The 26,196-nt window shown below is 28.6% G+C and overlaps 1 protein-coding gene and 1 long non-coding RNA gene across 3 annotated transcripts; one reads left to right on the top strand and one right to left on the bottom strand.

Annotated features, from left to right (window-relative positions):
* Window positions 1-1,720: 1,720 nt before the first annotated feature.
* Window positions 1,721-11,962, bottom strand: LOC114370503. Of its 2 annotated transcripts, none has more exons than XR_003657841.1 (2): window positions 11,753-11,962; window positions 1,721-1,952 (listed from the first exon to the last, which is right to left on the bottom strand). It is a non-coding gene; the product is annotated as an uncharacterized LOC114370503 (long non-coding RNA). The 2 variants fall into 2 exon arrangements; XR_003657842.1 differs by lacking the exon at window positions 1,721-1,952 and adding an exon at window positions 8,374-11,213 and having other exon boundaries at window positions 11,753-11,961.
* An 11,844-nt stretch (window positions 11,963-23,806) lies between these two features.
* LOC114372330 (3-ketoacyl-CoA synthase 6-like) lies at window positions 23,807-25,767 on the top strand. The gene has a single exon (XM_028329828.1). It carries the CDS (start codon window positions 23,871-23,873, stop codon window positions 25,359-25,361), a length of 1,491 nt encoding a protein of 496 aa, XP_028185629.1. The 5' UTR covers window positions 23,807-23,870; the 3' UTR covers window positions 25,362-25,767.
* Window positions 25,768-26,196: the final 429 nt, after the last annotated feature.

Genomic DNA, 26,196 nt, shown 5'->3' with positions numbered 1-26,196 from the left:
CCGTCTCATTCGACATGATTTTTTTTTTGACGTCTGAATTATTCTTTTTCAAAATATTAGTGATATTTGTTTTTTTATACACGAATTTGGACATGTGTGAAGAAGTTCCGTTATGTATGTATTTTCTTCATAGTTCGTAGTTTACTAGTTTATGTTTATCAAAATCGATTTGGCTGGTTGATCTGTGGCTAATTATCATAATGAATCATATCACTTTTTATGAATTGATAATTTAAAATTCGATAACAACTCGACATTTTGTTTGAATCAGTAACATAAAATTGATTTCTTTATTAATTATTCTTGAATATTTATAGTTAATTCATTTATTTTGGTAAGAAAAAAATACAAGTTTTAATTGCCATATATTAATTTTTTATTCTTCAATTTTTTAAGTTAATAATCGTTTATTAATTATTAATTCATTTTATTTTAATATGAAATTAAATGTTATATAATTTTTTTTAATTACTATATAATAATTTAGGCTAAAATGTAATTTTTTCTTCCCATTTTTTAAAATAGTCTCTCTGTTTTTCAAGTGAAACTTTTCTTCTTCCAATTTTTTAAAATAGTCTTTCTGTTTTTCAATTGAAACTTTTCTTCTTCCAATTAAAAAAATTGGCGATTAAAATCTCATTTTTAATTAGTTTATTATTTACATCACAAATATTTTTTAAAATTATTTAATTACGGTCAACAAGTATAAAATTTGACTATTATAATTTTTTAAAAAATGGAGATAAAAATGTCTCATTTAAAAAATAATAAAATTAAAGTTGTATATTTTTCAAAAAATAGAAGACAATATTTTAATTAAAAAATAAAAAATTAGAACCGTATATTTAAGAAAATAGGGCAACACATTATATTTTAGCCAATAATTTATTATTTATTTAATATGTAAAAGCATTTATTAATTGTTAAATAATTCAATTTTTGGTAAGAAATTAAATTTTATTAAAAATATAATATTTTATAGTTTCTATATATTCACTTTTTATTCTTGAATTTTTGAAGTTAATAATTCATTTATTTTGGTAAGAAATTAAATGTTATTAAAAAATACAATTTTTAATTGCTATATATTAATTTTTTATTCTTGATTTTTTAAGTTAATAATTCATATATTAATTGTTAAATAATTTGTTTATTTTGGTAAGAAATTAAATTTTATTAAAAAATACAAATTTTTAATTGCTATATATACTAATTTATTGTTTATTTAACCTATAAAAAAATATTAGTTATTTAATCTGAATTATATTGCAAGTGTTTCTAAATTTGAATTTGATTTCAAACACTAATATTAAATTCAATTACTATTGTGCAAACTAATTTTCCGGTCTTCTTAGATGGTTACGTTAAAGTCATTTAAATGTAGAGAGTGAATGTGAACATGTGATTCACGTTCACGTCTCTTTGATTAAATTTATTTAAAAATATTTTTCTTGATCTATTTAGGCTGTAGCCTTTTATGTCATAGGAAATGCTTAATGGCAGGGAAATCACTATAGTTTATTTTGAGTAGCAAAATGTATTTATAAGGGGAATAAAATCTAATTAGAGAGCCTTGATTCCCACGTTTCTGCATCGAAACAAATCAACTCCATAAATATTATTATTATTAGAGGAATAAATCGATATTAATATGTGATTATTGACTTAAAAAAAAGAAGAAGAAAAGTTGTAGAGTTGAGGGTAGTATATGCAGAAAGTGGGGCCAAAGAGGACTTGTTTTAGCTCAGAAAGGTGCACTGTAGAGGTTAGGGTAGAATAGAGCACATAGCTGTATCGCATTGCCTAATATTAAACGTTTTTGAGGGTAGAATAGAGCACAAAGAAAGTGGGACCCTTTATTCCACGTGTCCCCTGTCAATAAACGTTTTTGTATACGCCACTAGTGCTACGCCCAAAAGGATCCCATATTTTCTGCAACATCACGCATGGCCCTGCTAAAAAAACAAATCACCATATTCATTCGGATTTTCCATTTTCGACTATATTTCTGCTTTAATTTAAATTCAATTTCTTTTCAGACAATACTCAAGACATCATCTCCACATTTTTTTTTCTTAATTATTAGACAACCCCTTGACTTAGGAATTTAAATATAAAAAAATGGTTTCGGTGAGTTTTTTTATTATTTTTTATTAGAGTAAATAAACTTGTCTTTTAAAGATGTCTAGAAGTTCAACACTAAAATTATGCATATGATAAAACATTTGTTACAAAAATCAGTTCCTTAAAGAAATATTAATACTTCAAAAGATTAGTTTTTGATTCGTGATAATGGATACCTTGTGTTCCCCAAAAAATAATTTATAGAAATTAAATCATAATATTTTTATTACTTAATTTTAATCTATTATTAGTGTAACAAAGTTTACAATATCAATTAATTAAATAGTTACAAATTTTAAAGTGATTATTTACTAAAATTTATTATGTCTAATAATTTGTAATTAGATGATGATATATAACATTTTTGCACTCTTAATGTTATCATTCAATTTTTCTGATTATTCAGTAAATTATTATTAATTTTCATATTAATTTTTTCGTTTCATTTTAAATCTTGTATGACTCAGGTTTTTTTGTTCTTCTAGCAGCGAAGCACTCGGTGTGGGTTGTTCATGCAGACAATTGAGAATCTCAGATTTGGTTCATATGCCTACGACTTTTTGATTTTTTTTTTCTCCCATAATTATAGCAATTCAGTTTCATTTTATTTTTGTTGTTGTTGACATTTCCAACTTTTTTTCATGCTCAAAAGGAGAATCCTAATGTAACAAGTAACAAGTTGGTCCATGCATAGAGAGTGTAGGGGTTTATTGAACAGGACACGTGGCTAGCATCAAGAAGTGGAGGACCAGAAAAAACTTTGGTGAATGGTGGTGCGTCGAATAGAATAATGTTGAAGGGATCAGGGATAGGTAAGGGGTGATAGTGGGCCCCTTATTGAGAATTAATCATATTCTGATGATGGGAGTGAGAATCAACATTTGTACATGGTGTTGGTTTCCATGGGCAGATGCACAACACACTATTGGTCCTAACCTAGTCCATGTAATCTCTTCTTCTTCAACTTTATTTTTTCTCTTGGTCATCATATAATATTAGTAATTGTACTAATCTTTTATATTAATAAGCCTTAATTAAGCTTTATTTTTTGGAGGCAATGCTGACTTTGTCACCATTGGTTGCAAATCTTTGTCAATTGTCTGTTTCCCACACCCAAACAATAATATCAACATCTCCCCACTTGTGTACTTAACAAAAGTGTTTATACTGTGCTTTCTCGTGTTAACTAAAAGTCGAAGGAGTATAACAATTTTGCTTGGGCACCACGTTATGGCGGTGGACTTTATATGATCCTTATTTTCTATCGTGCAATTTACGTCATATCTAATTGAATTGCCTTTTTTTTTTTATAAAAAACAAAAACTTTTCAATCTGACTTTTAAACTTTTTAAATACTTCATTATCCTAAATACAGTATGTCCTAAAATTTTAATTACTCGAGAAGAAACTAAATATTTAAAAATTTTATATAAAGAAAAAACTGAAATTCATTAACATTTTAAAAATTTGAGAAATTGAGTCCATAATAAAATATTAAAAAGACTAAAATTACACATTAATTTATGCCAGAATAAATCACACATTAATCATGACAGAAACAAGCTCAATTTATTAGTTGAATCTTGAGTTTAATTATACTGTCAACAATATTTGAGAGAACTTTTCATGAACTGGTGCCTCTGCCAATATTAATTTCTTGTGAAAAAATAAACTGAGTAGACTGTGTGGGAGAAGAATCAGACGTTAGGTTTAGTGGGTCCTTGAGAATTGCCAAGCTATAGTATGGAGAAGGAATGAGTATATTACGAGGTTTTTGAGAAAATTTCCGTTCAAGATTTGACTTCTTCGGTGGAATAATAAAACTTTGGGACAAGAATGGGGTATACTTTAAATAAATAAAACGAAAGAGAAACATGATCAGACGTGATTACAAAAATAAAATAATCAGCACAATAAATTATGTTAATTGCATGCATGCTACTCATCATAATACTCACACTTTGGCAACTGAAAATTATATTCAGCGCTAATATTTTTTTACTAATATTTTTAATTAATATAAGCTAATTGTATTCGGAAATAAATTAATGTTAATTGCATGCATGCTACTCATCATAATACTTTAGTGTAAGTTTTTTTAGAAAATTTTAATTAATACAAGTTATTGCATATATATTTCTTTCATCTTAATAATAAATAGGTTATACAATGCGGCAAAATAGCAATAATAATTTTTTTAACACATTTATTATTAGTTCTACTGGCTTTACCTCTTTATCTTCTTCTTTTCTTAAGTAATCATTTAGAAGTATAAACATGTATAAAATGTGGGTTTTTTTTAACCACGAGTTTCAATTCTTTGGATCATTTATAAAATTAAATGATTAATTTTCAACTTGATACTTAATCTCACCTAAAATTTATCGCTCATTCTCAAGACAAGAATGTACCGTAGGATTGACAAAATGTGGACTATACTCAACAAAAATTTATTATACTGAATCTTGTGGTTAAATTATGTGATCACTCATTCTTCTTTTTTCCTTGAACTTTGCAGAGAAATGTGTTGGTAGATTTATGGCATTTTCAGTTTCACCAATATCTTTAGTAAGACTGAAAACCCAATCTTATCTCGATTTTCATCCTTTGATCAATCTATCCATTTCTTCCCAATCGAAACAATGTAATTAGGATTCATCTGCAATGTTTTTCAGTATCGTGTATGGATAATGTATTAATATATTTTTGAATAAAATACATTTTCTGAACCTTTTCTTGTAATTTTTTTTTATAAAATATCTTACAAAATATATAAATTATTTTCCTTTTAACGGAAATGATTCAAAATCAAAGAATCTAGTCCTGGAAAATGATTATAAATTTGAATTTATTATTATGTGAAATTTTGTGTAACCAATTTTTGCATTGTATGGAGAATTTGAAAGTTGTGGATGCATTCGTTCTATCTAAACCTGGGCATTTAGTACAGGCTCATTCATTCAGACATTCACTTCAGTTATTGTTTTTTAAGAAAATTACAAGGGTTTTTCTTTGGGCACCATACAAATCACTAATACACCCAACATAACATATAAAATTTCAATTTTACCCTTCCGTAAAACTGATACGGATTGACAATCCATATGAGGCTTACAGATTGTCAATCCGTATGTAATCCATAGGATTTATTTTTAAATTTTTTTTCAAAAATATATTTTACGAATTAATTTGAAATTAATGGTCAAAACAGAAATTTAACATGTGACTTTCGTGTTATTAACATGACACTCTAATCAACTGAACTAATAAATCAATTATATTATAAAATAATTAATGTTGTTATATATAGCACTAAAATTTCTAATGTATATTTAATGCACATATAAATTTACATGATAAATTTTGTGACAATTAATTTTTATTTAATAATTAATTTTTTGACATATATAAATTGTAAATAAAAATCATAGGTTTAATAAAAATTTACATATGTAAAAAAAATACATTATTAACATAAATCTACTAATGTATTTTTTGATCTTATTATAATTAATTTTGATATAATAATGTATTTTTTTACATATATAAATTTGAAATAAAAATCATAGGTTTCATAAAAATTTATATATGTAAACAAATTAATTATTAGATAAAAATTAATTGTTACAAAATTTATTATGTAAAATTATATGTGCATTAAATATACATTAGAAATTTTAGTGTTATATATAGCGACATTAATTATTTTATAACATAATTTATTAATTAACTTAGTTGGTTAGAGTATTGTGCTAATAACGCGAAATTCAGATAATCTTATGAAAAGACAAAAGTGGAATTTCCAATATTATGCTTGGTGTACAGCAATTTGCACAAAGAAAAGCCCAAATAACAATAAAAAGATCAACCAGTTTCAGCATGAGCTTGAAACATGAGTGAGCTAAGAATCAATAGATCTATACTGTAAGGGCATTACTATTAGCACTCCCAAAGGCTTAACAAATAATCATTGTACCTGTATGAGTTTTTCTATACCCTCGGTCCTTCTCCCTTCCTCTCTCACTTCTTCATAATAACACCCCACCTTCACTCTTCCTCTCTCACTTCATCATAACACCCCCACCATTTCCCTTCCTTTCTCACATTATTTTCTTCCCCTCCATTTTTTATTGTAATCATATTAATTATGAAATAAATTAATATCTGATTTAATTACTATTAATAAAAGTAATTCATAATAATTAATTCGATTATGTTTATAATTGATAATTTCTATCCAATTAATTCAATTTTAATTAAAAAATATACTGATTACTATTAAAAATAGTAAATTACATAATAGTTCATTTGATTGTTTTTAAAATTAATTAAAAAATTCATAAAAAATACGCAATAAAGTCATATTTCCGTTGTGTAAAAGGAAGTGTAAAAAAAGTACATAATGAAAATATGATTTTATTGTGTTAGTTGGAGTGAAAAATTATACAATAGAAAAACAATTTTGTTATATACTTGTACAATAAAATTATATTTCCATTATACTTTATTTTTTCATTCTATATAGGCAACAAAATCTCGTTGTGTTTTTGTCAAAATAAATTTTTGGAATCCTATTTAAAGGTGTCGATGTGGGCAATGTCAATAGCAATAATGATAGTACTAATAGCAATTCCCTACAATATCAGGCTTCGCTTTTCTTTCTTTCTTTTTTTCCTGCCTATCAACCATTGAACTTTATGAATCACATCTTTGTTTTGTATTTTTAAAACAAAAAATAATTACACAACAAAAATATGATTTCATTGTGATATTTGTTGAGACAAACAATAGAATCGTATTTTTCTTGTGTGTTTTTTTGTTTTAAAAAATACAACGAAATCATAATTTTGTTTATTTTGTTTTCACTATTTTTTTATTAATTATAAATGCAAGTTACCTTTTTTTAAAGTAATCAAATTAGTTGTTATATAATTTATCATTTTTTAATAATACTCAATATCTTTTTTAATTAAAATTAAATTAATAGGATACAAGGTATCATTTATAAAGATAATTAAATTAATTATCATAAGAATTATCTTTATTTATCATAATCAAATCAATTCAGGATATTATTTTGATTATAATTAAAAATATTAATTTATGTTATCATTAATTTTAATTTAAATAAAAAGACAATTTATGTAACAATTAGTTTGATTACCATAAAAAAATGTAATGTGTGCTGCCATTACTATAATTTGTATCAAAATTATTTAAAATAAAAAAGATAATTTAATTATGCAATTAATTTTTCATTAAATATACCTAATAGAAACACATTTTCGTTGTATAAAAGGAAAAGCCAAAAACTTACACAAAGAAAACTTGTTTTCATTTTGGATTTTGTACACGGAAATACATTTCTATTATGTAATTTTTTCACACACCCTTTTTATTCAACGGAAATATGTTTTTGTTATTATATCTAGGGCAAAAAAAAGTATAAAATGGAATCATGATTTCATTGTATATGTATACAACAAAATCACAATTTTGTTATAATAAGGGGTGTGAAAACCGTATAACAACATAATCAAAGAATCATGATTTTGTTGTCCATTTTACTTAACGGAATCATGATTACATGGGAAAGATAATTTTGGAATAAAATTTTTTTAAGCCTCTTGATAGGGGCCAAGAGTAATTTGTATGGGACCAATAGTAACTCCCTATACTTATGAGGACATCCATAGTGAAGGTTCAACAGATGACACATAAACCTTTGTCAGCATTGTGCTTACGTTGTAGGGGCTTGGGGCTTCAATGACACACAAAGGAAAAAGGGGCAAGGAGGTGTTAATGTTGAGAAAGGAAGGTGTTGAGATTTAGTGAAACATAAAATGAGAGGTGTAGGATACAAATACCTCAAAATACTTGTGACTTGACTTCTAAAAAGTAATGTTATTTAATCAAAGAGAAAGAATTTTGTTTGTTTGTTTGTGGATATTCTATTTTAATTGGAAGAAGGAGGGGAATATGTAGTCAAGTAATTTAAATTCGCGTCCAGACAAAATAACCGTTAAAGTTTTACTTGAAAAAATTAAAAAGAAATCAGGATATTTATTTTTAAGAGATATATACATTGTTATTTATTTTCTACTTTTTCTCAAGTGTTTTACAATGCATTACAAAACTTTTTTAAAATACGAATCTTTATGAAACGATATGTAGTGGTATTTTATGGAAAAACTATTAACTTAAGAAAAATAAAAACTACAAAACTGAGCAGAAATCACCCCATATATCTTTCGTGCAGTTTTCATCAAATTCATTCGTGGTCGTCAAATTCAAAGACGACTAAAGTTTACTCTAGACTTAATGTTACAGCATCCTATAAATTTTTGAGTAATTTTTTAATATTTTTTTTTACTAAAACGTAGCATCTCTATCGTTATTGTACGAGTTTGCTTGAATAATAAAAACTCAACTTTCTGTTTGCTGCTTCTCTTTCTATTTTCGTCATTGTTTCTTGCTTAGGCCTGAGTATGTTGGAGGTTCTCAACTACTATTTCCCCATCAGAAATAGCCACATAATTATGGGTGGCATACGTGGTTTATTTACTTGCTTTGAGGGCTACGGTAGGTGGCCGATGGTTGTTTCAACTTCTCCAAATTAATAATGGGTCTCATTCAGTATAATAATAGAAATAAGGAGAATGTTAACAATATCTATAAGATACAAGTTAAAGACTTAAAAATAAAAATAATGTTATAAATACACTTGATTTTTAATACTATTGAAAGTTTTAACAAAAACTTTTTATTTAATAATTTTTACTAATATCTTTAAAAGTTTAATAGAGATACATTGTTAAAGTAAATGTTTTTATATTACCGACCAATAAGAACTATTGATATGATTTTTATTGTAATTATTATGATAAAATAAATTAAAATTATTATACTTATATAATAATTTATGAGTGAATGGGAATATAAACATTCCTTACCGTATTAATACATGTATTATTTGTTTTATCTTTAAAATACTACTAACAAAACCCTAAAAATAATTAATAATAGAAAGGAATGGAATCAAACAAAAATACACAACGTGGATTGAAATCGATCTTGTGGGTGTATAGTCTAATTTTTACACCTAGAAAATTAAAGTATGGAGCAGATCAGTTGTCTCATTTTTAATGGAGAAACGTGAGAAGGACAGGGACAAAACACACAGTGAAAATTTTAAATCGTATCATTGACTTTATCGTCAGTCAAGATGCTGCATGCATATAGTGCTTTTAATGAAAAGGATGTTCACTCCCATGCTTGGTCTCTCAGAATTTTTTATACAATTATCTTAGTTTTGGTAATTATTATACGATTATCTTTGATGAATCATGAAACCGAAAAAACTCCAAGTGGCCAAGTGAACCACCACACACACACACAGGAAAAACGAGCAACGAATATTCTACTTATTATATCATGGGAGATTGTAAGTTATAACTAGCCCAACCAAAATGACGGGAAACGATAATATTAAACAAAACTTATACTATAGTACAATATTAATTTAGGTTGATAATGGCTCTAATTACAGTTAACTTTTTATCTCATCCTCTAACATTAGCAGTATGCAATTACTAAAAAATTCTATTTTGAATAAATAATAAATAATACTTATGATGCTGTCTTATAATAACATCACAATTTCATTCAACATCTTGAAACAACAATTAGTGATTTTCAATATGGATATATTCATGACCCATCATGTGCCATGGATAAACCTAGCCTAAGTTGAAGTTATTTTAAACAATTTTTAATTTTACAAATAATATTTAATGTATATTTTGAAGATATCTTTTTTAACTCGTAAAAACAGGTTGAATTCGATTATAAAATCAAGTTAGTCTGCAGTAATATTAATAATCCATTCTCATAATTCCTACCATAAAACCAAAACACTCAAAATATATCACAGCTTCATATTTTTTAAAGTATATTGGCTTAGAGCCTTAATTAGCTAGATACTAATATATACTCACGAAAACGCAATAGCATGCATATATGAAGTTATCACATGATTGGCAAGTAAAGCGTGTGGTGCTGAGTTTCAGCGTACGTTTTGATTATCACATGTTTGGTCTGATAAAAAAATGATAAGTAGTAGGCATCCAATTATATATGCTTTTGTCCTCTGCATGCAAAAGGGAGTGTCCACGAATTGGAAACAAAATATATACTCGCGCTTAAATGAAGTACGTAACAAACAAGCCAGTAGCCTAGTAGTAGTAATTCTTTGCATCAGGCATCAGCTATTAATTAAACATAAACTGTAATTTTACTTTTAAGTTAAATTATACAACGACTCAACTGTACAACTGATCCCAATGAAAAAACGATTAAACTTAAAATAGAATATGATGTGCATGTATTCAAGTATAACTCCACATATATATATATATATAGCCTGTAACATCATCATCAACTGCAGAAATTCAGCGGCACGATTAAGAACAACTACAGCTTTTATGACAAGAGGCTTACTTGTTTGCCTTCTCCCATGAGTAGGACTTTAAACTTGTATTTAATATTTAATTTGTATAATTAGATTTCTTTCGCTTAAACACAAATCTCTAAAAGTGAAAATACATTTGGAAGATTTTCTGTAACTTAAATTATTTCAATTTAAAATGATCCGACCTAGAAATTCTTACCGTATTAGTTATAATGAAGCTCTTTTATGTATTAACTCACTTATGTCCATAAATTAAAACTGTGTTTAATCACTACTGACAAATTCATAATAATTAAAAATAAGGCCTATATGTAGGCGTGTTGATACATGCATGCATGTTTTAAATTAAGGACAAGCTATATTATATACAAGTCTATTACCATCGATGCGAACAGTGTTTGTTAGCTTGGGTTGTATTTAAATCACCAAGAGCATCAACGGTGAAGCATGAAATCAAGTCAATCATGGAATAGAGAAAACTAAAATAGTTTCAGTCAATTTTGGCATGGATGTTTCTGAGAGAATTAAATATATAGTGAGCAAAATGAAGGAGAAAACATTGTCGAAGGAGGAACAAAACCTAATCAAGGAAATCCGCTACTTGAGATTTGATCTTGATCTGGTTAAGTTCAATGAATAGTCAAGAGTAAGCTTATGTGGAAAAACAAAAAGATAACTTTCATGTGAATATCAGGAAGAACATATATAGGTTAAGAGACCTTTGCTGACAAAAAAAAGGTCAAGAGACCATACACAAAACAAAAAGCAAACCTCAATAAATAAAGCCTAATATTGTTCAATTTCCTGATTGAGTGGATGACATGGATTCTTAAGTTTTCTATCATGTTATAAATAAATAAGCAGTTCTTATTGTCTCAAACCTTGTTAATTGAATTTTACAATGCTTCCTTTAGCAATTAGAGCTTTTATCCAAAAGAAAAAAAAGAAAAGAAAAGAAGAAGTATCTAAAGCATATCTATTTTTTCATATTCAAACTTTGAGAAGCTGAATCAACAGAGATGAACTAGAGAGTGAATTAAGAAAATTTAAGTTGAATGAATCCGTACAAAACTAAATCGATGATGGAAGGTGTTGCTTATAATGTAGTATAAAGAAAATTAAAACTTAAAAAAGAATGAAAGAGAAAATAGATCAAACCTGAGCATGTACTGGAAGAAACTTGTGAGCAGTCATGATCAGCTACTTATTAATCAGCGGTTAGCATATGACAGCACATCAAAGTGTGGAACCACAGCCAATCTACCTTACAATGAAACAAGTAGTGTATATATATAGCCTCTGAAACCACTGCCGCATATACACACACAAAGATAATGCAAAGAAATTAAAGTTTTTCGGCAGCAAAACCTTAATTAATTTTTTAGGGTCCTGCCGTAAAAAGCTCAAGCGCATGCAGATGTGTAGGGTCTGTGCTTTTATTAGTTTTTATTCTCAACTAATTACGTAAATCGTGACTTTTACTGTTTAAAAATAGATATTAATGGCTGTAGCGTATTTTTTTTTATATTATTAAGTATCAACTAATAAGAAAATATTGTTGGTAGACTTTGAGGTAATTTTTATTTTTTAATATATGATAATTTGTGAGTGAATAATAATATAAAAATTATTTTATATTATAAGTATGTAACATAAATTTTCTTAGAAATATTTTACTTAATAGATTTATTTTTATTTTTATAATTATTAATTTTTTATCAGACATAATAAATAATTTATCGTACATTTTATTTTATAAGTATCATTTCTCTTTTTAATTATCATTTCAGTTAATTTTATCAAAAATAGTAAAACCAGTAAAAAAATTCAAATATAGTCCAAATGTACCCTTCATTTTCTAAACAAAGAAAATAAAATCAATTGTTGACATGAATTGAAGGAATTAAGATAATGATAATTAATACTAAAAATAAATAAATAAAAACACATATGGTTTAAAAGCAAGATGAAAAGACAAAACAATGAAAATAATTAGAATATTAAATATTATTTTTTATATAAACAAATATAAAAAATAAAACAACTATTAATTTGGGAAATTATAATAATAATAATAATAATTTAGGTATAAAATAAAAAAATATTTATCATTACTGTTTCATGATAATATGTCTTTATCATTTTTTATTTTCTTAATAAAATTAACAATAATAAAGATATGAAAAATAGAAGTTTTTTTAGGTGGCCTTAACAATTAATTCTGCGTGAGTACTGAGTACTCTATAGTCTAAGAATTTTCAGAAAATCTGCAGGTACGAAAGTCTAAACATAATTTAAAACGAATTGCCACCTGCTAGTGACATACTTCTGCCAACGCCCACCTTCTCATTTACTTTGCAAATTGCAAACTACCTTACTTTTATGATACTTTAATTAGTTTTCAAGATCGGTGACCCAAAAACTTCTTAAATCCGTCGGTGTAGCTTTCTTTAAAAGATCTGCTCTGCTCCTATCGGCTTCCGCAATATCGTTTCTACTTTCCTTTTTGTTTTTTCGTTTTAAATCCTCAAATCGTAGTTTGAATAAAACCTACAATATTCTATAAGTTTTGTTATCATCATGACCCAATTCATATTTTCATCTCTTCCTCAATAATCTCACCCTACACCTTCTTTTGTTACGGAAATTAAGATTAATCTAGAATGAAAGTTTTACATTCCGAATTACCTAATATGAAATTTATTAAAGGGGTGGTTGTCTAGGGTGAAATTGTTGTGGTGTAAGAAGAAAAGACTATAATGTAATAGGTCACCTCTTTATAGCAAATACCAGCCCTCGATCCCATCATGCTTCTAGAATATTAAATTGAGAATTATACCACATATAAAACTAAATCTAGCAAGAGTGACAATATATAAATACCTCTATATATTGTACACTATAATGATTTCATCTTAAGTATTTCTTTATTTCTTTCTGTTTCTTTTCATTCTTACACTTATTTTGTTGTTCTTTTCATCTCTAACTGTCTACGTATTAAAGTTTGATGTTCCCCCATTTTTTCCTCTCTAACTGCCTATCTTTCTTAGCTGTGATTTATTAACGATAGACACAACACTATAGAAGGGGAATCAGGTTCCTCTATCAAAAGTTAAATATTCCCATCGCTTAAAAAAAAACAAAAAGAATTATACAGAAACAAAAGTAAACTCCTTTTAAAAAAAATAAGCAGACTGAATTATTTTTTTGTCTTAAATCCCTAATTTATTAGAGAAAAATGTCTCTAATTAATCTAAAGTTCGATAAAAAAAAGTAAAATCTGATAAAAAAAATATTTTCAAAAAAAATTAAATTTAGATAATATATCCCAACGATTCAATCTTAACTTTAATATATTAGTCACTTATATTTAATCACTTAACTAAAGGAATTAAATAGAAAGCAACAAATTAAAAATAGAAACAATAAGCAAAAAGTTAAAAATATAAAGAGCATAAATTAAAATAAATTAAACAAAATGAGAGACCAACAATAATAATTGAATATATAACTCGATCAGAATAGTAAAATTAGACAATCCAGCATATATTCTAATTTGATTCAAATGACCAAACCCCATAACTTCATTTATTTAGAATTTTTTTTATCAGCAAAAATATATCTATGATAAATAATAGTTGGGCATAAGAAATAACCAGCATTACAAAAGTACATTTAGAATGTATATTGGTTTAAACGTTCGGCTGCAAAAAAGAGGTTGTTAAATGATCAACAATTTTGACTAAGGTTTTTCATTCAACGACACGTTCAGCTATCGTTTGTGTTGCTATCGTCTTTATCAATTGTTGAAGCAATCGTTAAATTGTTACAAGCAACAAAAAAAGTTTATTGGTCACAATGTTGTTACTATAAGTGACAAATATATATTATTTGGTCACTAAATTCAATCATTATTTGTGTTTTTTTAATGGTGATTGTTAAAATTATATTAGTTTATAATGTAAATTTTATAATTATTATAAATAAAAAGTAGTTTTAAAATTCAATCATTTTTGTTAATAAGTCTTATACTCTTATATATAATTCATTGTTAGAAAACGAAAACGTTAAATATAAATGTTAGATTCTCTCAAGAAGAAATTAACTAAGATAAATACAAACTAAGAAATAATTAAAAGGGACTACTAATTTACTATCATTTATATGATAATTGTTAGCCATGAAACTGGATCCACGAATACAGATTATTTTTCATTATCGTGTTTACGTTAATTTTGAAATATTTTTATATAAGTTCTATCATTGACTAATTAAAGGATATGTAAATGTTTAAATTTTTTAACACTGTATTTAAATTTTACGGATAAAAAAAAAGAATATGAGAGTGTTTTTTCAGATGTTAAAGAAACATATTTTCGTATGATTAACTTTTCTTTTTGTATAACTAATAAACCATATGCATAACAATGTTTGATTAAGACTAAGAATCATAATATTGGTTACATAAATAATCAGATGACTTACTTTTTGGTCTACCCATTTATGAAATAAATATGAACTGATGAGGTGGTAATTGACTTGTTTCTTGGTGACTTCCATGGTGTGACAATATTAGTTATTCAAAGGATGTGGATTTATTCTAAACAGGCATGTGTTCCTAAATATTTTGTTAATTTTTTTTTCAATCACTGAATGTTCAAGTGTGTACTTTCTTGTATGCGCGCACATCGATCGAAATAAATCATCATAATATTATAAATAGCAAAAAGCATTCAATTTTGATAAGATATTATTTTCAAATTCAAATGGTTAAGAGAGTGAGAAACAACTATAGAAACATGCCAATTTTTGATGTCAAAACTGAATTGATCGATGATGAACCAGTTCAACAGTGAACAAAACTTGTGACTAGTCCTAGCAAGCATGTATAACCAATGATTCAAGAATCAATGTCTAAAATGTTGAACCGACACTGAAATTGGCAAAACCAGTAACTAGCTAGACCAGTTTGCCTTGTAGTAGAGACTATCTTGTTGCATGAAATAAAAATACCGATATAATTTATCCAAAGAGTCAAACCTACAACTTATGATAGTGACAGAACCTTCACCCATCACTCCACCTGCCCCACTTAAAAGGCTTATGCATATGCACTTTCTAATACATATATTACACTACATTTGAATATGACGGGAAAAAATTACTAAAAACATTTGATATTAACTATTATTATAAAATACATGGTTTCTGATATGAGACGATTCGTAGCCTGATATTGAGCCAATAGGATTAGGCATGCCTAAAGGCCAAGTCCAAAATAGTTCGCTAAATTTATGATTATGGACCTTATTAATTAATATGTCGATCTACATCGACTTTTTGATAGAATTTCTAACTTCTATTCATGCATTTGGTTTAATGTGGTTGTAACTTGTAAGTTTTTTATGAGGAATGTAGTTGTAAGTTTAGGAAAATATATAAAACTTTTTCTCTTAATTAATATTTTCTTTTAACACTTAGTGAAAATATGAAGAAAATAAGGATAAAAATTAAAAAAAAGTCACCCTTGCTTTTAAAGATAAATAAATTAAAATATCTAAATTATGACATTGTGATATTTGAGTTTTCAAGAAAACTAAACTAATGTGTACATGTCAAGTTGTGTTGGATTAAACTTATCTTATCTAATTAAATAAAAATATTTTTGTTTTTGGATTGGATTGTGTTTTTTTTCTTTCAAACTAGTTGAACCAACCTAATTAGTGAGTAGTTGAGTTCGGCTAGGTCATGTTTATCAAATAATAAAAAACTTAAATATTATTTTAAATTTGTAACAAATCATAAATAATAAATAAAATATACAAAATCTATAAATAATATTTTTTTAAAAAAATATCACGTCAATACAAAAATTAAGGGGATGTTTAGTTTGATTGTTTATTATTTTCATTTTCACTGAAAATAGAAAATGTTGATGAAAATGTGTTTAATTAGATTTCTGAAAACGTTTTTAGTAAAAATATTTTTTCAAATGAACCAAAAAATAAAAATAATAAAATCTTGTTTTAAGTTGAAAACAAAGATCTCATTTTAGATAAAATAAAAATATGATGATAAAAAATGAAATTTTAAACAAATTTTAAAAAATATTTTCTTCCTTTTAAAAATAAAAACAGTTTTGGAAAAATAAAAATACAAACAAAAAATCTAAATGTGTGTTTGGGTGAGGTCCCCAATGTGGGAAACTTTTTGTAACCATCTTTATTAATTTTAATGGATGGAAGAGATTTATAGATTTATTCTTTTTTCTTCTTTTTCCCGTTTTACCCATCATCTCTCTCCTTACTCAGCCTTCATCTTCTTCCTTCTTACCCCAACCGCCATCGCCACCATGTGTTAGAGGCAATTTTCGGCAATGACATTTTGTATTTGTTTTTTTTTCTTTCTTTTTCCTGATAATAGCCAGCCTCTTCCTTTCCCTCTTCTCCCTTTTCCCCTTCCTCTCCATATTTGCAAATCCATTTTCCAAACCAAATCTGAAAATTGAATCCAAATCACACTACTCATCCCAAATCCCAACAACCCATGTTTCTTAATTGATCTTGCGCACACTTCTGTCTTCTCGCGGTATGCCAATTTGGGAGCGAACGAAAATAATACGAAGACTTTGTGGTCGTGGTGATTTTGCTGTCACGCAAGGATCATCATGAACCGCCGTAAAACCCATCGGCAAACCACCACGACCCATAAACATGATCAATATCAAATTCCATATCACTGTTAACCACCGCGACCCTTTGCAAAAAACCACCATGAATCGTAGCGAATCCACCGCAAAAATGTTTCGGGAACTACCGTAGATCGTCTCCTTTCGTCTATAGTATTGCATTTGCTATGATTGATTTTTGTATGATTAATCTTTGTTGTCGCTAACGGTGGTGATGCTATTGTGCAACAACGTTAAAAGAGAAAAAAGGAAAGGGAAAACAAAGGGGACAAAAATGAAAAAGTGAGAAAAAAGAAAATAAAAATTGAAAAAAACAAAACATAATGATTTTAAAATAAACAAATCTATCGGATAAAAAAAAAAAAAAAACTCTCTCTGCTAAATGCATAGGGCACTTAGTTTTTTCCAGGCTGCCACCTGTTTAACCAATTCGCCGTGCGTTGGTCCAAAGGAAGCTTTCTTTTTTCTTTATTTTATTTTCGTAATAAAAATATACTGTTGTCTGATAGGATATTACATTACACGCTCCTGCTACGCTATTAGTACTATCACACTGCACGGTTTAATTGTGAACCCAAACAATGTATTTTTTTTAAATAACAATCTTAAATATTTTTACGAAATTATTCAAAAAGTAGTTATTTTTTAAATAATTTGATTCAATCACGTACTAATTAAAGATTTGGTCCTGTGCTTCAAATGTTTGGCCTCATACTTTTGACGGTTTCTAGTTTATTAAGAGAAAACAGTTTTCCACTAAAAAAAATAAGAGAAGAAAACAGTTTTCTACTAATAATACACGAATTAAGTTTGAGCTAGAAACCAAACATTGATCAGCCGCCCGACATTTTCATTGTGTATTAATAGACTAAAAATCGTATAAAAAAATAGACCAAAAATATTTCATATATATATATATATATATTCTAAAAGCCTGTATTATATAAATATATACAAATAAGCTGTAAAAAATACATATATACAAATAATAGAAAATTCAAATATTTTCATGTATGGGTTAATCTTATTTATTTATTAATGATATATTAACATGTGAGATTATATATGATATCATAGAGATGTTTAAGTAAACAACAACATAGAAACATTTACAATATAAAAGTTATTCGGATGAATTGTTTTATCTTTAATTTTATGAGTTTTATAATTTCACATAAATTTAAATATTCTATAAAAAAATTCACTCAAATGTTAAAATTATTAAAATAAATATTTAAATTAATTTTATATGTCCTACAATGTTTAAAAATATATTATTTATGGTATAATCTTGTTAAGCAATAATTACTTATATAAACAATTATGTTTATATTAGTAATTCCATATCATATACTCAATTGGTAAAAAAAAAGAGTAAGTTAAACAACTTATGCAAGTGTTTCCGCTGAAGACACTCTAACCAAGTATTTAATGAGAAAAATAATGCTTGCAAAATTCTTTTTAATATTCTCTTTATTATCATTCAAAATTTATTAGATTTTTTTTTGTAAATATCATTTTTTATTTAAGGGGTCTTATGATTTTAGAATTTTTAATAAATTTTAATCAATAAGAAAAAAGTATTAAAAAGTATGCTACTGACCCTTCTTATTTGTTTTTTTTAACCACACTTCTCATTTATTAAAAATAAGAGTTTATTAATTTAGGCAAGTTTTCTTAAATTCTCAATTCAATTTTATCCTAAATTAAAAAAAATTACAGATTTTTTTTTACATAAATTACCTCAAACCCTATATATATGAACTAGCTAGTAAGTATATCTTCTTTTTTTTACTGCAAGTACATTTTTTATTAGATTTAATAACAATTTTAATTTCTTTAATTTAAACAGTGCAAAAATTAGGTCCTCAAGTTATTTTTGAGTCTTCTAATCTATCTATTTGTAAACGAAATTAAGTAAATTTTCCAGCTATTCCTTTTCTTCAACCTAAAATCATGAAATTCTCTCTCTTTTTTTTCTTCCTTTTTATAAAAAACTGCGCAAATCAAATGAATTAAACTATTTTAATCCCTTTCTACTCAAAACTCACTAATCATCTCCTCTCTATAATTTAGATTTTAGAGTTGAGTTATGTATAGTTCATTTTAAAACCAAATACTAACGATTCTTAAAATTGTTCCTCAGATTATTAATCATTATGCAGAGCAAATAAACTTGAAAATTTTATCAAGACGTACGTGACATACTAAAGTGTGTATGTATATATATACGCACACAAAGATATTTAATATTTTTTTAAACAATTAGTAAAATATAATGTTTTTTATTTAATAAATGGTTTTTGTGATTCTGATCTGATGTAATAATTTCTTTTTCTTTTCCTTTAACATTTTCCTTTTTTTTGTCTCTTAATTAATTTATAGACTTGGTGAATAAGATAAAAAAAAATTGAAGTAAAAAAGTGTGTTAGTGGTGCACGAAAAAATGTCAGTGATAACTATTAAAATTTCCTTGAAAGAGGAACTATTATATAAGCTAAAACTATCTCATGAGATTAGTCAAAACTATAAATATATAATAGTACGTCCTAAAATATATTAGTATATATTTTAATTTCTCCTAACAAATCTTTAGAGTATGTTTGGATAAAGTAATTTAAAATTCTAAAGAATTTTAAATTTTGAGAATTTCAAATACTCTATTTTAAATTCCTTTATTTTTAAAATTATGTGTTTGAATTTCTTTATTAAAAGTAAAAGCAAACTTCTCGCATCATGCTCTACTTCTATCATCACATGCTTAACAAGTTCGTGATCTTACTCTACCGACGAGGACGAGGATGAAGACCCCAACGAGTTCCATGACTTTTTCGTCAATCCAAACAACAGTGACGGAGATTCCAGAATAGTTCAGGTGAAATTGATGCCGGAGTGCGCTGTCATCTCAGCCTCACAAGCATACGAGACCTACGCTTTGGTCTTAAAAGTGAAGGCTCCACCGCCGCCACCTCCTTCACGGAGCAGCGTGGCATCGTCCCAGTGTGCACCAATAGATCTGGTGAAAGTGCTGGACGTAGGTGGAAACATGACCGGCGGGAAGCTTCACATGTTGAAGCGCGCGATGCGTTTGGTTATCTCATCGCTTGGCACCGGTGACAGGCTCTCCATCGTGACTTTCTCAACCACCTGCAAACGACTCTTACCTTTGCGAAGAATGACAAGCCAAGGTCAGCGCATGGCTCGTCGCATCGTTGACCGGCTAGTGATAGGTCAAGGCTCCAGCGTAGGAAATGCGTTGAGGAAAGCCACCAGAGTGTTGGAAGATCGCAGAGAAAGAAATCTGGTGACCAACGTCATACTCTTATCAGACGATCAAGAAAAAAAGATTCAAACTAAAGAATTTAAAATTATATTCTTTCAACTAACTAAAATCTCTTTTAAAATTTTAAAATTTTGAATTCTTCTTATTAAAATATCCAAATAATTACTTTTAATAAAAAAAATTTAATTCTCCATAAAAAATATATTACCAAGTTAAATTATCTTATCCAAATACATTCTTTAAGGATTTATATCTACTACTGCATATGCCAAGCTGAAGAACAATTATTTCATTTTCGTGGTTGCATAAAAAAACTCGTGGAATAAGAGAGGTATTGAGCTGTAAGAACCTTCAATCAAGATCGAGCTTCAAACAAACTCAGGTTCGGGTCTTCCCTATATATAGCTAGCTAATCTTTTTCTGGTGTTGATAGCTAGCTAATTTTTTGGAATGCACTGTTTACACAATTACACTCAACAGTTTAATTTACAACAACTTAATTAACCAAAAAATCTGCCTTCAATTTTCTGCTTACCATTGAAACTCTGCATGTCAAAATGCTACTTGTCACATATAAAAGAGGTTGAGAAAAAGGAGAACAAATTTAAGGAGTAGCAACAATTAATATATACAAAATGAGCATGCGTTTATTATACGCAGCTTAATATCATACACAGTACCTATATATCTAAACAATTTTTTTTGACAAAAGATATGAATAATGTAACAATAAACATTTCGACTCTCTCTATAATTTATACTTAGGTTATTATATTCGTACAGCCAGCTTTTGTTTCATTCTATTTCTACTCTTTTTTTATCTTCTTTTCATTTCTCCTCATATTTACCAATTGTTGTTTTTATTTTCTTATATACTTTTTATCCCTCTATTTCTATCTTTCTTGCACAGCTGCAGTTGCATTTATACGTTGATAAATTTTTCCTATATACTTTCGCAATTATAATACGCGCGCGGTTTGTCTGTCCGTTGACTGTTACTATATATATAGTAGTACTTATTTATTTCAGTGTATGAAAGCCGTTGTTTTCATTTCCAAATTAAAATCTCTATTCGACCTCGTCATAAACCTCAATCCAACCACAAAGACAAAATTTAGAGGGGCACGGAGGACTTAAAGCCTCACAAATTAAAGTCCTGAAAAAATTAAAATATATTTGGGGAATTAATTTTTAATTTTCAATAGATATTCTTAATTAATTTCATACATATAGATGTTGAAATTAAATTAAACCTATGATTACAAATTAATAATGATATTGGGTAAGGTTGACCAAATGCTTAAAAAAGAGTACTTAAGATGAATGAAAAAAGAAGAGAAAGAAATTACGTATTTAAATTTTTCCACTGATATTTCTAAACAAAATCTAACAAATTTCCCGATAAATAAAATGATACTGGGATCTCTCACTCCCTTTTCTCTTTAAGGCTGAACTCATGACTGATGGTTGCCATTCATATGTTCCACTAGTTAAAAGAATAAGATTGACAAATAAACAACTAGAGTTAACGTGAGTGCATTAACTCGTTAAGATACAATGCACGTTATAAATTATTAAATGAACGAATAGTCAATGCTTGACTGTTGAAAACCTTTGAATAGTCAATGTTATCTATTTATCCTTGACATGGATTTTGGCAACATTGATGTTAATCCAGAGTGGAAGGTAAAAAGATATGTCATCTTTAAACGCATGGCATATTTTTTTTTTAAAAAAAATTGATGCATGAGAATAAAAAATAATATAAAAAAATTTATAATAATTTGTATATGTTATTCAATCAATTAAATTAGATTACCTTAAAACAACATGTTTAACATGATAATTAGTGTATAATCTTTATATCTTTTTTTATAAAGATTGATTATAAATAAAATTTATGGATACTTCTCACCTTAATGTTATGATAACAATAATAAATAAATCAAAAATCAATTATCACTTCAAAGGCGCTATATATAATTAAACAATGTCAGTTTTTGTTTCTTTCTTTTTTTAAATGGACGATGAGAGTTTAAGGATAATATAAGCATGAGTTAATTATAATAGCACAATATTTTCTTGTACTAAAAGATTACTCATTTTAAAAAAGTGAGCAATATCAATAAATTTCTTTTAATGATTTATCATTATTTTTTTATACAACTTCATATTAATATTATGATTATAAAAAAATAATTTTAAATTACATTTTAGCTTGCATATTCAAATTTATAAAATTAATTTATCATAATTAATTTAAAATTACTTTTTAACAGATTATTATTAGATAGCCTAAAATTACTTTTTTTATAAGAATCGTGTAATAAAAGAAAACATGTTAAAAATTGAGAAATGTTATTTAGTATTCAATAAATATAGTTCAATTGACTATACGCATTCAAATTGTGGGAAAAAAAGCTTACTTTGATTTTGGTAGAATACATTCTTAAAAATAGATGATGAATTTTAAGTGTGATTAAATTTTAAATTAAAAATTAATGTCATAACCGATCTAAAAGCACAAATAATCTACTGTGTTTACCAAAAATCAATGTTATTTGGCAAAAGTAGCCAAACACAAAACAAATTACTAGATCAGGCGACTTAAATATTATTTTAAAAATAAATATTAATTAATTTTTCTCATAAATGTAAAATAGGTTTCGATGGAAATCACAGGTTGTTGCAAAAACAATTCGTACAAGACGGCGTTTTCCGAAAAAAGCATTTTTTAAAAAATTGTGTATATTTGCCTGTGCCACGAAAGCCTAATAAGTTCTCTCGTTTTGAAAGCACGTTGTATCTACATGTGAACGTATTAAAAAGTACCTAAATTAATCCATGTTTAATTAAACTTGCGGTGTTGATCTGACTCATGGTTTTGTTTTTATTTTTATTTGTTTTTGTTCCCCCATGATCGGTTAATATTCTTTTGGATCCATGAGATTGAGGTGGTTTGTTTTTTATTGTTATCAAAAGATCACACACGGAGAGGAGATATAGTAGTTGCAATAGCAAAGAAAAGGGTGTGTCCCAATTTCCCCATGAAAGCACAATTAAATGAAATAAAGCATTTTACGGGTGTTAGGGTTTAGTTAGATGTCGAAGGGTGGAGTTATGAAAATTAATACCAAGTTAAGTGAGCGTTGAGTGACGTGAAGTGTTTCATTAATACCTCTCATCTGCCCCCGTTCAGACCCTAGGGTCCCTTTGCCTTTAAAACCTCACCACACCCTACGCTCAATTATTACACAATTCAAGCACCTTCTTCTCTCGTGTTTCACAAACTAAAGAACAACAATATGCCTCCAATCTTGCCGGATTTCTCCAACTCGGTGAAACTCAAGTACGTGAAACTAGGGTACCAATACCTGGTGAACCACATTCTGACTCTCACTCTCATACCCATGATGATCGCCATCTTCATGGAGATTCTACGCTTAGGCCCTGAAGAGATCCTGAACCTCTGGCACTCCCTCCACTTGGACCTTGTCCAAATCCTCTGCTCCGCCTTCCTCATCATCTTCATCGCCACCGTCTACTTCATGTCCAAACCCCGCACCATCTACCTCGTCGACTACGCCTGCTTCAAGCCACCCGTCACCTGCCGCGTCCCCTTCGCAACCTTCATGGAACACTCCAGGCTCATCCTTAAAGACAACCCTAAGAGCGTCGAGTTCCAAATGCGTATTCTCGAACGTTCCGGTCTCGGTGAAGAAACATGTCTCCCCCCAGCAATCCACTACATCCCTCCCAAGCCCACCATGGAGGCCGCCCGAGGAGAAGCCGAACTTGTTATCTTCTCCGCCATGGATTCTTTGTTCGACAAAACAGGTCTCAAGCCTAAGGACATAGATATTCTTATTGTCAATTGCAGTCTTTTTTCTCCCACTCCTTCTTTGTCTGCTATGGTCATCAACAAGTACAAGCTCAGGAGCAACATCAAGAGCTTCAACCTCTCCGGCATGGGTTGCAGTGCTGGCTTGATATCCGTTGACTTGGCTCGTGACCTTCTCCAGGTTCACCCTAACTCAAACGCCGTCGTTGTAAGCACCGAGATCATCACCCCTAACTACTACCAAGGCAAAGAGAGAGCCATGCTTCTTCCTAATTGCCTCTTCCGAATGGGGGGTGCTGCTATTCTCTTATCCAACCGAACCTCCGAACGCAGGAGAGCCAAGTACAGGTTGGTGCACGTTGTTCGCACTCACAAAGGCGCTGATGACAAAGCCTACCGTTGCGTTTTTGAAGAGGAAGACAGAGAAGGGAAAGTGGGAATTTCACTTCAGAAGGATCTCATGGCTATTGCAGGTGAGGCTCTCAAGTCTAACATTACTACTATGGGTCCTCTTGTTCTTCCGGCTTCCGAGCAGTTGCTGTTCCTTCTCACTCTCATTGGGAGGAAAATCTTCAACCCCAAATGGAAGCCTTATATTCCTGACTTCAAACAAGCCTTTGAGCACTTCTGCATCCACGCTGGTGGACGTGCTGTGATTGATGAGCTTCAGAAGAATCTTCAGCTTTCTACTGAACACGTTGAGGCTTCTAGAATGACCCTTCACAGGTTTGGGAACACTTCGTCTTCTTCGCTGTGGTATGAGCTCAACTACATTGAGTCCAAGGGGAGGATGAAGAAGGGTGATAGGGTGTGGCAGATAGCGTTTGGGAGTGGCTTTAAATGCAACAGTGCTGTGTGGAAGTGCAACAGAAGCATTAAGACACCGGTTGATGGGCCTTGGGCTGATTGCATTGATCGTTACCCGGTCGATATTCCTGAGATCGTTAAGCTCTAGGATGGAGAATTGTTCAAGAACAAGAAGATAATTGCTTATTTTATGAAAAAAAAAAATAGATGAGTTCTCATAACCCTTCTCTATCTGCTCACCGTAGCCGTACCACAAATCTCTCTCATTTGTCAGTCATATTGGTTATTTTATCATATATCATATCCCACTTTTATATATATATATTTTTTTTCTGTTTATTTCAAAACAATTACATGGGCCTCTTGTGAATTAGCACAGAAATCGATCGCCAACTGGGAGGGGGTCTGTGTTTATTCATGAATTTGTGCAACATGTACGTAAGGAAAACACAGTTTCTATTTCAAGTTTGTATTTGCTTGCACTATTATTGGAAAGCTTGTAATTAGGACTTGAAATGTAAGAAGTGCTTTGCTTTGTTGTTGTTGTCTTGTCAGCGAGATCATATCATTAAATTAAAGTTTCATTAGCATGACCAAAATGAAGTGCTTTAGCTATAAGATTGTCTGGTTGTGTGTGAGGAATGTTACATTTAAGAAGCCGTAATAATTGCCTTTTTCTGATTGTGCGCTAAAATAATGGCGCCTAGCCTGCTACTATTGATTAGAAACACCTACCATTACCAATCATAAAATACTCTCATTCAGATATGCAGTTGGCAGGTTATCGTTTTCTTCCGAGATGGTTGTTTTCAATTGCTCTGGCGTTTGGTAGTGTGCATGCATTAAATTGATGGTTCCCTTGCTTTACTCTCTCGTTTTTGTCACTGTTGGCAATAGGATTTGTTGACGGGGTCCATGATTGGTTATTAGGGGGGATGGTGGTTATGAACATCTTTTTATTAGTATATATTTTGGGCTCAAGA

This window comes from Glycine soja, chromosome 10 (genome assembly GCF_004193775.1).
Source record: "Glycine soja cultivar W05 chromosome 10, ASM419377v2, whole genome shotgun sequence".
NCBI lineage: Eukaryota > Viridiplantae > Streptophyta > Magnoliopsida > Fabales > Fabaceae > Glycine > Glycine soja.
Note: the sequence above shows the minus strand (reverse complement) of the source record. Positions and strands in the feature narration are given on the sequence as shown.